Source organism: Bombus pyrosoma, linkage group LG6, assembly GCF_014825855.1.
Source record: "Bombus pyrosoma isolate SC7728 linkage group LG6, ASM1482585v1, whole genome shotgun sequence".
NCBI lineage: Eukaryota > Metazoa > Arthropoda > Insecta > Hymenoptera > Apidae > Bombus > Bombus pyrosoma.
Genome location: NC_057775.1, coordinates 10,987,811 through 11,002,577, shown reverse-complemented (window position 1 = coordinate 11,002,577; position 14,767 = coordinate 10,987,811). Strand labels below are relative to the sequence as shown.

The 14,767-nt window shown below is 34.1% G+C and overlaps 1 protein-coding gene across 1 annotated transcript; it reads left to right on the top strand.

The window, feature by feature from the left end:
- The first annotated feature begins 8,753 nt into the window (after positions 1-8,753).
- Positions 8,754-14,201, top strand: LOC122568757 (heart- and neural crest derivatives-expressed protein 1-like). Its single transcript, XM_043728880.1, has 3 exons — positions 8,754-9,381; positions 10,195-10,832; positions 13,130-14,201. Exons 1-3 carry the CDS (start codon positions 9,297-9,299, stop codon positions 13,262-13,264), a joined length of 858 nt encoding a protein of 285 aa, XP_043584815.1. The 5' UTR covers positions 8,754-9,296; the 3' UTR covers positions 13,265-14,201.
- Positions 14,202-14,767: the final 566 nt, after the last annotated feature.

Below are 14,767 nucleotides of genomic sequence, written 5' to 3'. Positions count from 1 at the left end.
TTTGGAAAAATCTGCGAACAATGAGTAATGAATGCATGGTAAAACTAATAAAAAAATGAAGGATAGAAAGAGTAATATCGATGCGTGGTAAGAATGCAACAATTCATTTGTATTATTGTAAAAATCTGTAGATGAATTAATTGATGAAATAAATTTGAAGGTAGACTTAAAAAAAGAAAAAAATAATTTTCTTAAAAATTAGAGAAATTAGGAAAATTTGACTATTTCTAACAGTCAGCATCACATGACGATTAAAAATTTTCAATATTAAGAAATATTTTTTTCATCTTATTAATTTAATTATATCTTATTTATATTCATCCTGTCACAAATTTTATATCCCAATTTCATTTAAAAAGCAATTATCCAAATTATGGTCTTCCTTTATCAGACGAAAAATAAATTACAACTTTTCTTAAAAACTATATCCGATAACATACCTCTTTCATTATCGTTTTATTTATAGCAATGCAATAATTTTTTTTAAATTATTATTATTATATTCTACTTAAAAAAGAAAAGGAGACATTTCAATAAAACAAAAATAAGTTTCGCAAAGGGATCTTCAGGTCGTGAAAAGGTTCGCGGAAGGAGAAAGAAGACAAAGTAAGAAGGAAGACGAATCGGAGGTTCGAGTGTGAAATATGAAGAGGCACGTAAAAAAGCTCAAGTGGTTGCACATGAGAGACGAGACTTTTACCTACGTCAACGATTATTCTCTGTTCTTTTCTTACGGTGTACGAAACTCGAGGAAAACTCGTAAATTTTCTACGAAATCCATAGTAAAAGACTGGCGCCAGAGAAATTCCAAGGTCAACTTCAGCTATTATATCCCAATATATGTTGATACCACTTTGAGGACCACATGAGAAACTTATCCTTTGCTCAAATTTCCTCAATAGCTTTCTAAACATTTCCATTCTTCTTCTGTTCCATAATTTCCTTGGGAAGTGATTAATAAAAGCAAGATCTGAATTCTCTTGCATAATCCCAATTTTTATGAAATATAATATATAAGTAAACTGACAAATTAGCCAAATCATAGGTGAAAGAGATAGCTGGGTCCAATACACATGCCTTTGCTATATTTCAAATTCGAGAACTCAATAATAGAAAAATGAATAAATGGTAAAAGATTTTGGATAAAAAGTTCGCCAAGCATTTAGTCGTTGGAAAAAAGATCTGTATCGAGTTTCATGTAAGAGATCCTACCGATCGACGCCCATTGCCGCTGCCGATCTCATCGTCAAGTAATTTGAAACGAGGGCGTAACCAGCGACTTCTTTCCCTTCTTGACAAGCTTCTTCTTCGTCTTCTTCAGCGGCTCCTTTCGACTCTTCTTCACCTATTAGTACCAAAATGGCGTGCTCGACATTGATCAATCCCGTTTTTTATTGTTGAGTACAAGATAATTGAAATATTGTTGTTCAGATTTGTCACTTACTAATCTTTATCTTTTCTGTTTTGTAGGTAACAAATAGTGAAATATTAATCGAAAATATGTAATCAACAAAATCGAGTAATAATAATCGAGTAATGTAATCAAATGAATTTCTATTAATGGAATTATCCAGTTTAATACAAATGAAGAATAGATGAATGTAAGTTAGGGTTAATTTGATAACTTTTTAATTTCCAAATATTTCATTATTATATTACATATTTTATTATTTATATTTGTATTTAATATTTATAATGTTTCATTATATATTTTGTAACTATCATTAATATTTATCCATAATGATAATTAAAGTCAATTGTCATCAGTAATATTTTACTTTCAGTAAAAAATCCAGAAATATGCGAAATATTATTTAACTTTTAATTTCTTACAGAAGAGTGTACATGTAATCAATAACCCGGGGAACATGTGAAAACCAAGATTTTTCAACTTTAATGCCCACAATTTCCGGCAAGACAGAATTAATTGCAGTATTTTCGATGTTTCGACCATAGGGGTTAGAATATCCTCTAACGTCAAAGAGATTCACCCTAAACGGTAGCTATCCCTAGGGATAACCTGTGGCATAAATACGTAAGCTGGCACCTGTTTCCTTGTTCTACAGTCACACGTGCTGTTTCAACATGTCGCATCAATTAATATCTAATTAAAACATATTAACAAAACAAAATAAAACGTCAAGTGGCAAAAACGAAGCACTTCAATTTATTAAGGACCATTAGATAAGTAAAATAATACATAATAAAGTAACTGATAGAAAGAAAGAAATTGATAGATGATGTATTGCGTTATCGCTTTAATGGCCCTATTTAATCATAACTAAAAATATTTTTAGAAACAATTATCAACCTTTAATATATCAATCGTCCAACAATTCCGTGATTGTTTTTTCGAAAAACTTCAAAAGTATGTATAATGCTTTTAAATGAAACGATGTATTACACAAGTATGAGTCATTAAGTGGCTGCACGGATCAAAAGCTACATTATCGAAGAATGTTAATCGAATGAGTCAGGCTCGTAAACCTATACATACATGTACGACAAAGTTCGGAAAAGTTGGAGAGAAAAACTGAAATAAATTATTAGTGATAACAGAAGGCATCTGGTTTTATACTCGATTGTTGCCAGACATGGTATCCATGCTTAAATAATTAGTTACAGTTATCAACAGCACATAACTTCTAATTAGGTACATATATTGTTATGAGTATTATTGCCTGAAATACCATCATAAATTACCAATTCCATGTGATACATAGTTAAAAATAAATCTAAATTCTAAATTTGTGAATTTCCAAATCAATTTTTGTACTCTTAAAAAATATTCTCTAAGCTGCATTCAAGTGTCCAAATTTTTCAATTTTATAAAGCTTTAAATGTTTTAATTTCCAAAGTGACTATTAAAATATATCTATTCGCATCTCTGTTCTTTTCCTAAATTCTTCCCAAACGTTTACTATGTTCGCTTTTTCCTTATATTATTTTTTTATTTTTGGTTCTTCTTCTAGGAGATAGGGGAGAAAGTGATTGGTCGAGTGGCTGGCTGCCAGTCTGGTCGCAGAAACTTCTTGACAGACCCCGAGATGTTGTCAAAGGGAAATGCCGCGCGATCGGCCGACCACTTCTGAACACGACTAATTTCTTCTCTTTGATGCCAGGCGGTCGATTACCACGCCTTTCCTGAGATCCACACTTTTCCGCGACAATTTCTTCAAACCACCTCTTTTCTATTCTTGGAAGTAATACAAGTAATGAAACCGAAAAATACAAGTATATATTAATTTAATCAAGGAATAGAAGATATGACAATCTATACTAGATACGCACGTACAAAATCATTAATCAACCAAATCTGTGGATCAACCATAAACTGCGAATATTCATGCATTTATGAAATATTTAAAACTGAGAAAACAGAAAGGATACACATAATGTATAAAAATATGTAAAACAATCACGCTAAAAATTCCCATTATAAAATTTGTGGGGTGAAACTTTCATTCAAGTTTAATTTCCTCTGGCATATTCTGGCATATATATTTACATAAACATTCGCAGTCTAGTTGTAAAATTTACATATAAAGAGTGTTAATCATCCTAATGTATGTTCTCCTCAGATTTGGAAGGGAACAACACTCAAGACAATATCTTTTCCTATAATCTTCAAATAAAACCATCCAACCTCCTTCTAAGACCATAGAATCGAAAACCAAGAAAAAATACAATAAAAAAGGAATGACTTATCGGAAGGGACAACTCAAGTATATTCACAAATCACAAGGTGGCGCCTATGTAGATGGTGTGTGGTGCGGTTTCCCACAAATATAGGTAGGAGCGATTAGAGGGTGATTAGAAGAAGGTGTTCTGGATTGCGTTCCAGCAACGCAAAAGCCGACGGCGCGTCGTTTCGGTGTGGTGCGTGTGTCCCCTCGCCACTTTTACACCCCTGTGTCGAGTAGCAGACACCGAATTGGACGACCACGCACCCACGGGATTGATACGAGACCCTTCCACTCCGTGGTTGGAAGCTGCTGGTCCCCACTTCTTCTCAACCATGCGACGCACGCTCCTTCAATTTTTTTTCTTTTACCCTTCACGAGTGGAGCTGTCGCGATTATTACTTAAATAGATATATGTATCAAGGTTTAAGTGACTTCCGGCGATAACGAGAATTGAGAGGTAGAATGTTGATTAGAAGTATCATGGTTAGTTAGCTTAGGATAACGGTGGCTGGTTTTGGATCTTTGAAATTGAGAGTGAGGTAAACATATGAGAAAAACCATGTATGGTTTTGCTGCATTTTGTTGCATTCTGTGAAGGTTAATATTTCAGGACAACGATGAACGAATATCTAATCGATTCATTTTTAAACAGAGTCTGATAAATATGCATAATACAATAACAACCAAAGTATACATGCTTAATCTTGTAATTGTTCAATAACAATAACGATAGTTTCCTAATTTCATTAAAATTTCGTCACTCTGATGTTGACATAATGAAGTGACCCATTTAGGGGATAATTTTTTCCGCGCGAAACGCGTGCCAGTCTCGTGGCTTCGAGTTTCTGGAACGGCCCGGTCTACTAATTATTATTTCCGTCGTTAAGTAGGCTATTTTTTCGGAAAACGCCAGCAGACGTAAACAAAGAGTTGAACCACGGTGTTCTGCGCTCTGTCGGTAACGCAGCAACAGAAATTTATTTATTTTTCTCGCGATGACACGTGGTTCCTCTTCCCATCTTTCTTCATTTTTCCCCTGACGATCGCACTTCCCGTGCAACTTTCCAAAACAGTCATCAATTCTCGATTCGTCATTGCTTCTTAAGAATAATCTTCGATTAATTCACAAAATTCACTATGATATATTCGATATGACAAGCTTTTATTTAAAAAAAGAAAAAAAAGGGAGAGTGTCCTAACCTCAATTGTAAACAAATGGAACTAGTTCCATCCACTTAATTTATATACTTATGTCACTTTGCCAATCTTTATTCACCTAACCTAATCATCGTCTCAGAAGAAACTTCGACCAATCCGCAAAAAAGTGGCAAGAAATTTTAGAGAGATTTATAAAGAGATCGATGGTCATTAAAAGTTAATCTTTCAAAGAGGAGCACGACTTACACGGCTATATAAATGGTGAGCTTCTACCAACGGAAAGAAAAGGAAGGGAATGAAAGATCGAACAGAAAGAGGTAGAATGAAAGGGAAGATGAAAAAAGGAAGCGAGAAAGAATAAGGTTAAGACAGCAGTTGCGGAGAGGAAGAGAGAAATTCAGAGGGGCCATGTGGCGTTTCAGGAGATATCAAATCATACTACGTGTACGCCATGCCGCCCCCTAAATATAGTTTATTGCGTTACCGAGTATTAATGGAGCTCCTATAGGAAGGACGAAGACAGACAAACTATCGAGCGTTACGGATCAGCCACGGAAAACCGAAAATAAAACTTGGTAATAGATCCTGATTGATTGAGTAATTGAGTAATTAAGTAATTATGCCAATACGTGTGAAAATTTCGGTTTTTTATGAATATTGCAGGATAATTGAAGCGTTGATTAATTGATGTTAATATGAGAAATGGCAGACAATGTAGCGTCTTATTCTAATTACCTTATCATTATATCACGAAATTATTGTATTCAATGGAGAAGTTGTATAGGTAAAATCATTTTTAAAAGAGCAGAGGAATTTTATTGTTCTGCGAAATGTATAGGAAAAAATTATTCAGTAAATTCGTTTTGGTTAATTCTTGTAGACTGAAACGTGTTTATTAATTCAGCCTGATTTATGCAGACTTTTTAATGTATCTGCTGTATCTCCTATTGTGTACTGCCGAATGTATTCCATTAATCTATATACGTGTTTTAAATTAGTATTCTAAGAAAAACTCGCAAAATATACGATAAATACAGAAATAAAGAAAGAGGCTGAAGGTTGGAATATTGAAATCAATCAGCATTTCAACTTCCTGTATAGTCTGGATTTCAGTTTATGGAGTGGCTGTAGTTTTAAAATAGATTTATCCAGTTTTCGAATTATCACATTTCTAAATTTCCAAAATTAAGCTTCTAAATTTCCGCTTTCAAAATTTTAAACTTCACAATTACTACTTTCATATTTTTAAATTTTCGATTTTCCGCTTTTGAATTTGCACACTTTCAAACCATTAGATAGTTCAGTTTACATCTTGCAAATTTTTCCTTAAAAATTTCACAAAATAATTGACACAAAACCTGCAAAGATGCAATATTACAACAAAAAATAATATACGAAATTATCTTGCACAATTATAACGAAATTATATCTTTAACATACTTTCACCAACTTTACAGAAAGAAGTTCCAAGAAAATGAGAAATCTTCTATTGAAGGGTGGAGGGTCAAGAAAGAATACAAATTAGTTACGATCGTTAGGCCAGGATGACTTGTTTAAAGGGATCCACAATCATGCCAGATTTCGGATCCGTTCCGGTGTCACAAATTGAAAACATAAACATTGGGATCGCGTACACGTGTCCTCTGTATATCATAAACTGGTAGACGATCCTTAAAACCGGTTGCCTTTTCCTCTTGCTACGTCCGCTCGCTGGGTTCATTCATGAAAATCCGGTAGCCCTTTAAACCGTGAACGGGCCATCGGTAAGCATACCAAAGATATCCCTTCCTTTTTCTTTATGGTCTTTTTTTTTAAGGAAAGTACCGAATATTACAGGCGACCCTTCTAATACACGGTTCATTCATACCGTGTTCATATTAAAATCAAAATATGCTGTATATCGTAATGAACAAAAATAAATTTCTGAAACGTACAATTTTTATTCAAATTTTTTAAAATTGAAAGATAAATGAAAATATCTCAAATTATAAATATCTAAGATAGTGATGTGTTATAAAAAATACTAATGAGTTGTATTTTTAGAGAAACATGAATTTTGGAACGGATTTAGAAGAAAGTAATGGTTCTACAAGGCGTAGAAGAAATAGACATTTTTATTTCATTAATTGCAAATTGTTTCGATTTAATTAATGGGAGACTAAATATTAATATACGTATCCTATACAACAAAGGGAAAGAATGAAGACAACGGAGACTTTGATTGGTAATGAACGAGTGGTAGCCGAAGGGAAGGTTACTCTTGGCTGTTGGAATAATAAACAAACCCTTTTTGTTCGTTCCAGGCTGACATTCACAGTAGCTCGTTGTCAAGGGGACGCAATCCCTGATCTGGGTTAATAAAAATTCGAACGGTGTCGCATTTCAAGAAATACCGACCGAAGATTCTCCTTTTGACCAGGGAATGAAGGGTGACCGAAAAAGACCTGGTTCTCAGAAAATTGCCTTTAAATCATCTTTATCGTCGTAAACTTCACTTTGAACTAGTCAACTGTCAGACGTGTGAAATCTATCATCAGAACATGTAATATAGCCTTCGCCAGAAATCGAAAAGGAAAAAAAGGAAGTTTGATGATGTAGAATATAGAAGAATGATTAGTTCACTGCACAGAAAGTAAGTACCAAGAATAATATTGTGAATAAAAAGATAAATCAGAATCTCAATAACAAACAAGGTAGATAAATGTCAAAGACCCTTCTCTTATTTTCTTCCATCGAATCAATCGAGACATTGCCCTGGAAATAAAGTTAAATCCACTTTTAATCCCTCAGATAACATTGGGCGTAGCTTCAAACTATAGATAAGTATGTTAATTTATTCGACATTGAGTCGCGCGAGCAAGAATCGGTAAAAAAGTGGAGCGACGACGCGTTGACGGTAACGCACACTGACAGAGGGGGCTTTTTGCCATCCGGAGAAGCGTCGGCCCTGGGAAAAAGACAGATAAAGCCACTTAAAGTAGCTCCAAGCTGTGGAGGAGGATCGTGCGCTGACCACTACTATTTTCAGTCCTTTTTGCCGCTAATTACGACAACCCTTTATCGAAAGCCACTTGAGCATCCCCCACCCTGGTATTGCTCCGACACTGCGGATTAAAAGTGCGCCAACGAATTTTAAAATAGGACGCTCTTGGATGAAATTCGTGGAAGTGTATTTATTGAAGACGGATGCACCCAATTTTCTTTGACGTTTAATTATAGATTTAAGGCATGTTCACGAATAGCTCCATGATCCTCTTGTTCTTGAATTTAGCGATGTGACATAGAAGCAATCATAATTGATCGAAACTCTAATCGTAATGAAAGTTAAGTTATCACATAAGCAGTATCTACATTTATATAAATACTATAAAACCTGTATAATACGTATAATATAAAACTACAATGCGTTACGAATAGATGAAACTTACCTATTGGATGAAGAAGAAGAAAATGAAATGGCATGGCCAGAGAAAGGGGGATAAACAAATAGAACTGAATGTTAAATTCATTTGAAGAAAAAATCATTAACAATTATTAAGTGTCTTCTAGCAAGTTCTAACAGAAATCATCAATTCAAAATCAAAAAAATATTTTATTACTGTATTTAATTATATTTTATTATATTTTAAATTCCACCACCACCACCATCCACTAAGGGAGAAACAAGAAAAACAAAGAAAAGAAAAATTACCATAGCGTGTCCAATATATTTCAGATCCATGGTATATATCGGATCCTCTGCGTTCATTATTTATATAAATCATGCACTCCGGTGTTGGCTGATTCCCCGTTCAGTTCAATTTCTTAATTGAATTGAACGATATGCGCTGCATGGGCGTAAACCAGCTCGAGCTCCGCCCTTTGATTCCTCTCCACAAGCTTCAACTCTCTCCCTCTGGAGTCTGCGTGTACACCCACCAGCGACGTGCTCGAGTACCAAACGGAATAACCCAGCCACTCGAGGCGACCTCCGAATTCGGCGTTCTTTTCTCAGTGGCACTTGGACCGCATCCGGAAACGCAGTGACCTCGTGACTAGTGAAACGCGGCATCATTCGTCGCATCCCTCATGCCTTCCTTCGGATAAGAAATATTTCAACCGATTTCTCAATCGTTTCGGATGGTTAAGGAAGAGAAATTATAAGAGATAATTTTTTTCGGCTTTTGGACATTTTGGTTTAGATAATTGGGGTTGGAAATTTTGTGTAATTGAAGTTCTCAACGAACGAAGATTTCGAGTTTTTAGAAAATTTTTCGGAGTCGATTTCAAGGACGATCTGTTGTAGAAAAATTGCGATTGATGGAAGAACTCTTAATTAAATCAGGGTTAAAAAAATTTAAAAAAATCGGACTCCACTTTGTACGCGATTGATTCGCTGATCGCAAGTGAGATTTTTATTGGTGAAGTTATTGTGACAGTGCGAGGAAAGGAAGTGGAGGAAAAGAAGTTACAATGATGCTCGGGGGTTACGAGGCGCAGCCGGATTATTATCCGCAATGGCATCAACCCTACAATTACGTCACGCAATTACCATATGGTAAGTTCTATTCCACAGATATTCATTTTTTTTATCTACTTATAGCTTTTATTAATATGTTAATTGATATGGTTTATTATCTGGGAATCATAAAGAGAATCTTATCAAAATTTTATAGCATCGCTATGCGATTTGTCTACAAAAAGACTAAAGAGTACTTTTAAAACTGGAAGAATGTAGAAAACAAATTTTACTACGCAAAATGAAATAGTTTCGATTACCACTTGCATACATGTGTTTGCTTCGAAAATAGAGGTGACTTCTAAATATAGATAGACGAAATTTCCAAAATTTTGGATCGTTCAATTTTTTTTAGCGAAACATGGAGAATTTTGCTTGTAGAATATTAAGTAATCTTCAGATTATGAGAGGATTGATAATTTAGCTTTAATTATTAGAAAGAAAATAGTATAACAAGGAAGATCCTTAAAGTCTAACAAAGTATCTTCATATTAACATTCAATAACTATTTCATTATTCACATTTATATTATATTATCTTACAAAACTTTCAAAGAATATATTAATGAATAACACGGCCGTTGAAAAAGATAATTGATATAATAGTAAAATAACGCGATAAATAAATGAATAAGAAAAAGAAATCGCTGAAACAAAAAGCGCCACAAAAAATGGTACAAACCCACTAAACGCATTCGCAATTATAGCACAATAATAAAACGATATTCCTTAAACGAGATAATAATTAAAATCTAAAACAAAATATAGTAAAAATAAAGTAATTTTTAGGCACGTAAAAACTGTTGTACACTTCGCCATTCGATATATAAAATTCTCCATTTCTCTTTTGTAGGACCGCTGAACGTGCCCGACGCGGATAGCCAATCGACGTACTGGGGCGCGGATTCCGGGATCTCTGGGGGTAGTTCTGGCGCCGGAAGTCCCACCGCCTCGACGCCTCCCCTGATCGAAGAGATCGGCGTCCAAGAACCAAGCTACTCATCCCTGCAACAATATCCACACCCTTCTATCAGCCAGCACTATCCCAATTTGCCTTACCCACCTCAACAAGATATTTCTCATCATCACCTACATCATCACCATCATCATCAACAACAAAATCACAGAAGAGACGGCGATTATTCGACAGTTTCTTCGATGAATCAAGTTGATGGATCGCTTCAACAACATCTCAGACAAGGAACTAGAGACGGCGGTGTTGTCGTTAGGCCTAAAAGAAGAAATACAGCGAATAAGAAAGAAAGAAGACGCACACAAAGTATTAACAATGCGTTTGCCGATCTTCGTGATTGTATACCCAATGTGCCGGCGGATACGAAACTGTCGAAGATTAAGACATTGAGGTTGGCAGCTTCGTATATTGGATACCTGATGGCGGTATTGGAAAGCGACGAAGGAGAAGAGCCACAGACCTTTCGCGCTGAAATTTTGTCTAATGGCAGAAGGAACAAGACGGCTCAGGCAAATCAGGTTAGTTTTTAGAAATTTCGAGCTTTCACGGTACAATTAGAATTTAAAAGGCTACAATAAGGAAGCAGCTCTACTTTCTAGCAGTTTGAGTAAACCAAGAGAAATCAAATTATATACATTCGTGCTATAAATTCACTGTCAGCTATTATTTGTAATAATGAACTTCTGCACTTTTGAATGTGAAGATTATATCTTCTTTCCTTTCCCAACAAATATAATTTATATAAATATCGTAGCTGCCTCTTTAATATAATCGAAACTTCCGGGTGAAAATACGTTCAATCGTGTCGACCGAATTCTGATAAAATTAACTGTACCACTAGCAAAACGTTAGAGTCTCTAGAAAGCTCACACTTGGAAGCTTCGATTATGAAAATAAAGGTCAGTGTTATTTTATTGCGAAATTTTTGTATTTTTATTGTTTGTTGTAAAGGAGTATTGTTTAGACATAGTAATGTGCTCTAGACATGCTGAAACTTGTCTTAACGCAATATAGCGGAAGACAAATTTCCAATATAAATATTATCATACGTAGAATGTATCATATTGCATGATAGACTATTTTTTAGCGAGTTACTGTACTATCAAGTAGCAGCGAATTTGATATCCCATATAGGCAGATTCAGACAAGTCGAGGCAGGTCCTAACTTATATTCATGTGTTTCATATTCGATGTGAGATATAATAAGGTGAGAAAATATTGGTTTATTATGTTATAATCAATAGACTATTTCGTCTACTATCCATTTGTTTATCTCTGCGACATACTTATTTACATATTTGTTAATAAGACAGCATTACCATTTTGTTAAAAGTCTTGCTCTGTAAATGCTCATGGATATTTCTGTTAATATCCGTTTCTACATTTGAAGCATGGAAATATAAATATTTTTTTATCCTGTAATAATAAATAGGTCTCGTTCTATGACCTAAACATCTTAGATTGTAGAAAGCGATAAATAAATACATACTATCAATAATTTAAATCTCTTTTGGAAAACTTCAAAATCGAGAAAATAATCATATTCTGATGTCTAAACTTGAAAATACTCTGAAAGGGTCCTTGAGCGCACTTCCACAGCGAAAATCAGCGGTGTGCACTTCAACTACAAATTTATGCCCTTCGTCTACTTTCCTTTAAATCTCCTGGAACACTTTCGTAAGCGTTGCCTTGGAATAAACATCGTTCTCTTTAATTGGACGTCGTTCGTCGACGCCTGAGAACTCGACCTTAAACTTGTCATACTAAAACTTTTAGATGAAGAAAGACAGAGGAGAAAAATCTCATCGTGTTCACGTGCCATCGAAACGAATGTTCTCAATTGAGCATATAACATACTTGTCTTCCGCATTGTGACAAAATAAGTTTATCGATGCCAGGCGACAAATAAATTTTCATGCATGTAACTTGTTCTGTTTATTTGAAAATGAGAAATTTAGTATAATCTTGACAAATATTAGCTGTACACAGAACTGAGTATTCTTTTGATTAAATGGATGTTTAGTAACCATTCCTGTTAGAGATATCAAACAGTCTAATCAGGGATGTTGGAGATTAAAATTTATTCCGCTCAGAATGCTTCCACTATGATTCCATACAAATTTTATATTCCTGTATATTTCAAATATCATTCTAACATCGATTCTTTTAATTAATTAATAATAAGTGGAATTGGCAATATAAAATTGTAATATGTCATACGTAAAATGTTCAGTTAGACAAACAAGTGATTGGTACGTTTAAAATTCAACAGAATCGACTAAAAATTTAACGAACGAAAAGAAAAGAATTTTTGTGAAGTGATGAATAAACTGGGTTGCGGTTAGATCACCAGGTATCAAAGGTTCTTCGACTATATATTATAGTTTAGATTGTTTCCGTAACTTAAATTTCGAAGATGACTATTGGACCACCCTGTAGTTTCGTGGTTTCTCCTGTTTTCTGTGATTCCTCGCCACCCAAAGAGAACTTTCTTTGTTTCAACCTTCAATTGATCTGTCATATCTACCATATAAATTTCAAACTTTAGGTAACTAGAATTTGCATAAAAATATAAATGTAAGCAAAGATTACAATTGTAAAGTAATAAATACCAAATGTAATAATAGACAACGATATAAAACATAGTTATAAAATATTTATATTCTGTATATATTAAAGTTTAAATAAAAAATATGAGGTATAAAAACATAAATATGTATATGTGACAATAAAAAATATAAATAATATTTAAATCTAGAGAATATAAATATTTTATAATAGACGTATTTTGTATGTATTCAATTTTTCATTGCAGAACGAGTCGTATTTACACCAGGCATCAGGCCTCGGGTCTGAGGAATCATCGAAAAGCAAAGGCCGAACTGGTTGGCCGCAGCATATGTGGGCCCTCGAATTGAAGCAGGAATCGCCCACCAACCAGATGCAATAAAATCATCGATTCCCGATCTATCTATTTCTAACACTTTATGGCTTCTGTTCTCCCGTCATTATCGAGAAACCGAACAAATTGAAAGTTAGATCAATGTTGGTGGCTAGCCAGGAACTTTCGATTATTCTCAACTTTTCCTAGACAGCTATCAAGTATTTCGTGGAACATAAATAGTAAGAAGAAAAATATTTGTTACTCTTTCATTTTACATCATCGACGAAATGTTGCGATATAAAATAAGATTAATTTATTCACATAGCTGCGAGGTAAGGTTAGTGTAAAAATTACGCTAAGTATTGTGTATGTGTATGAGTGTATATAAGCGAGTGAAAAATTGAAATTGTTCTTTTAGTCTCTTTACTTTTCCTGTTTTCTTTCTAAAAGACTTTTTTGACAGATTCACACTTTTGATGATTTCTGGAATTTCTGTTACGAGTAAAACTTGCTAAATCTCAATAAAAAATAGGGCATTATTTTTATTTGAACGCAGAAAGCGTCGATAAGTCTGTTGTAAAATACAAGCGATTGTTTGTAAATACGCGTCTGCGAGTATAGGTCTGCCTGTAAATAGGAGTATCTTATTTCTTAGTCGATAATAATTTACGTCAACCTTGTTATCCTTTCACATTTTATTCTACGTTAACCTTTAACATTTTATTCTTCATTGAAGGAAAAGTCAATTCACGAAACCAATTGATAATATTACATACACAATATCAAGTTTGGATATCAGATGTTTCATCGAAAATCAAAATTTCATACAGTTTTTATCAGTTAAAGAATTTAAGTGATATCATTCTTTCGTTAGATCTAAGCAAGTCGATTGATTTAAGATGCTTGTAAACTTTTGTATAGATCATCTTTAACAATGTATAAAAAGTAAAAAGTCACTAGTAATAAATAGGGTATCTAGTAACTTAAGCTCTCGGGTATTATTTCTCTCACTCTCTCTCCCCCCTTACACATTTTATATACTTTAAAATTATATAATAGTAAATATGTAAATATTAAGTAGTAAGAATTAAACGGAAACAATCCCAAGTCTAGCTTGTAAACAGAGGAAGAGCTCTCAATCTCAATCAAATAGATCTTCTCCTGGCTCTTGTGTTAAGGTCTTGACTTGTCTGAAATATATGTTTTCCTTAGTTACATGCTGAGAAAGTATTGTTCCTCGGCGACGGTTTCAAGTTTCTTGGATTTTCTGGCGCCGGTACTTGATCCACGTTCAACTTCTTAATATGAGCGTGTTGCTGATACATCTATTGAAAGGAAAGAAGATTCCCCTACATCCATACAACATCTGTCCTTCCTTTCTAGGAGAAAATCATACAAGTATAGTTTGAGAGAATTGCGTACAGTATATTAATTTTCATTGGTTTATAATAAATATTCTTTAATCATCCTTGACATGTTTGTCATTCAGTACCATTCCATAGCAGATTATTTTTCTGAGTATCAAATAAACAAGTAGATGCGCAGCGATTAATCAAGACTAAATATTTG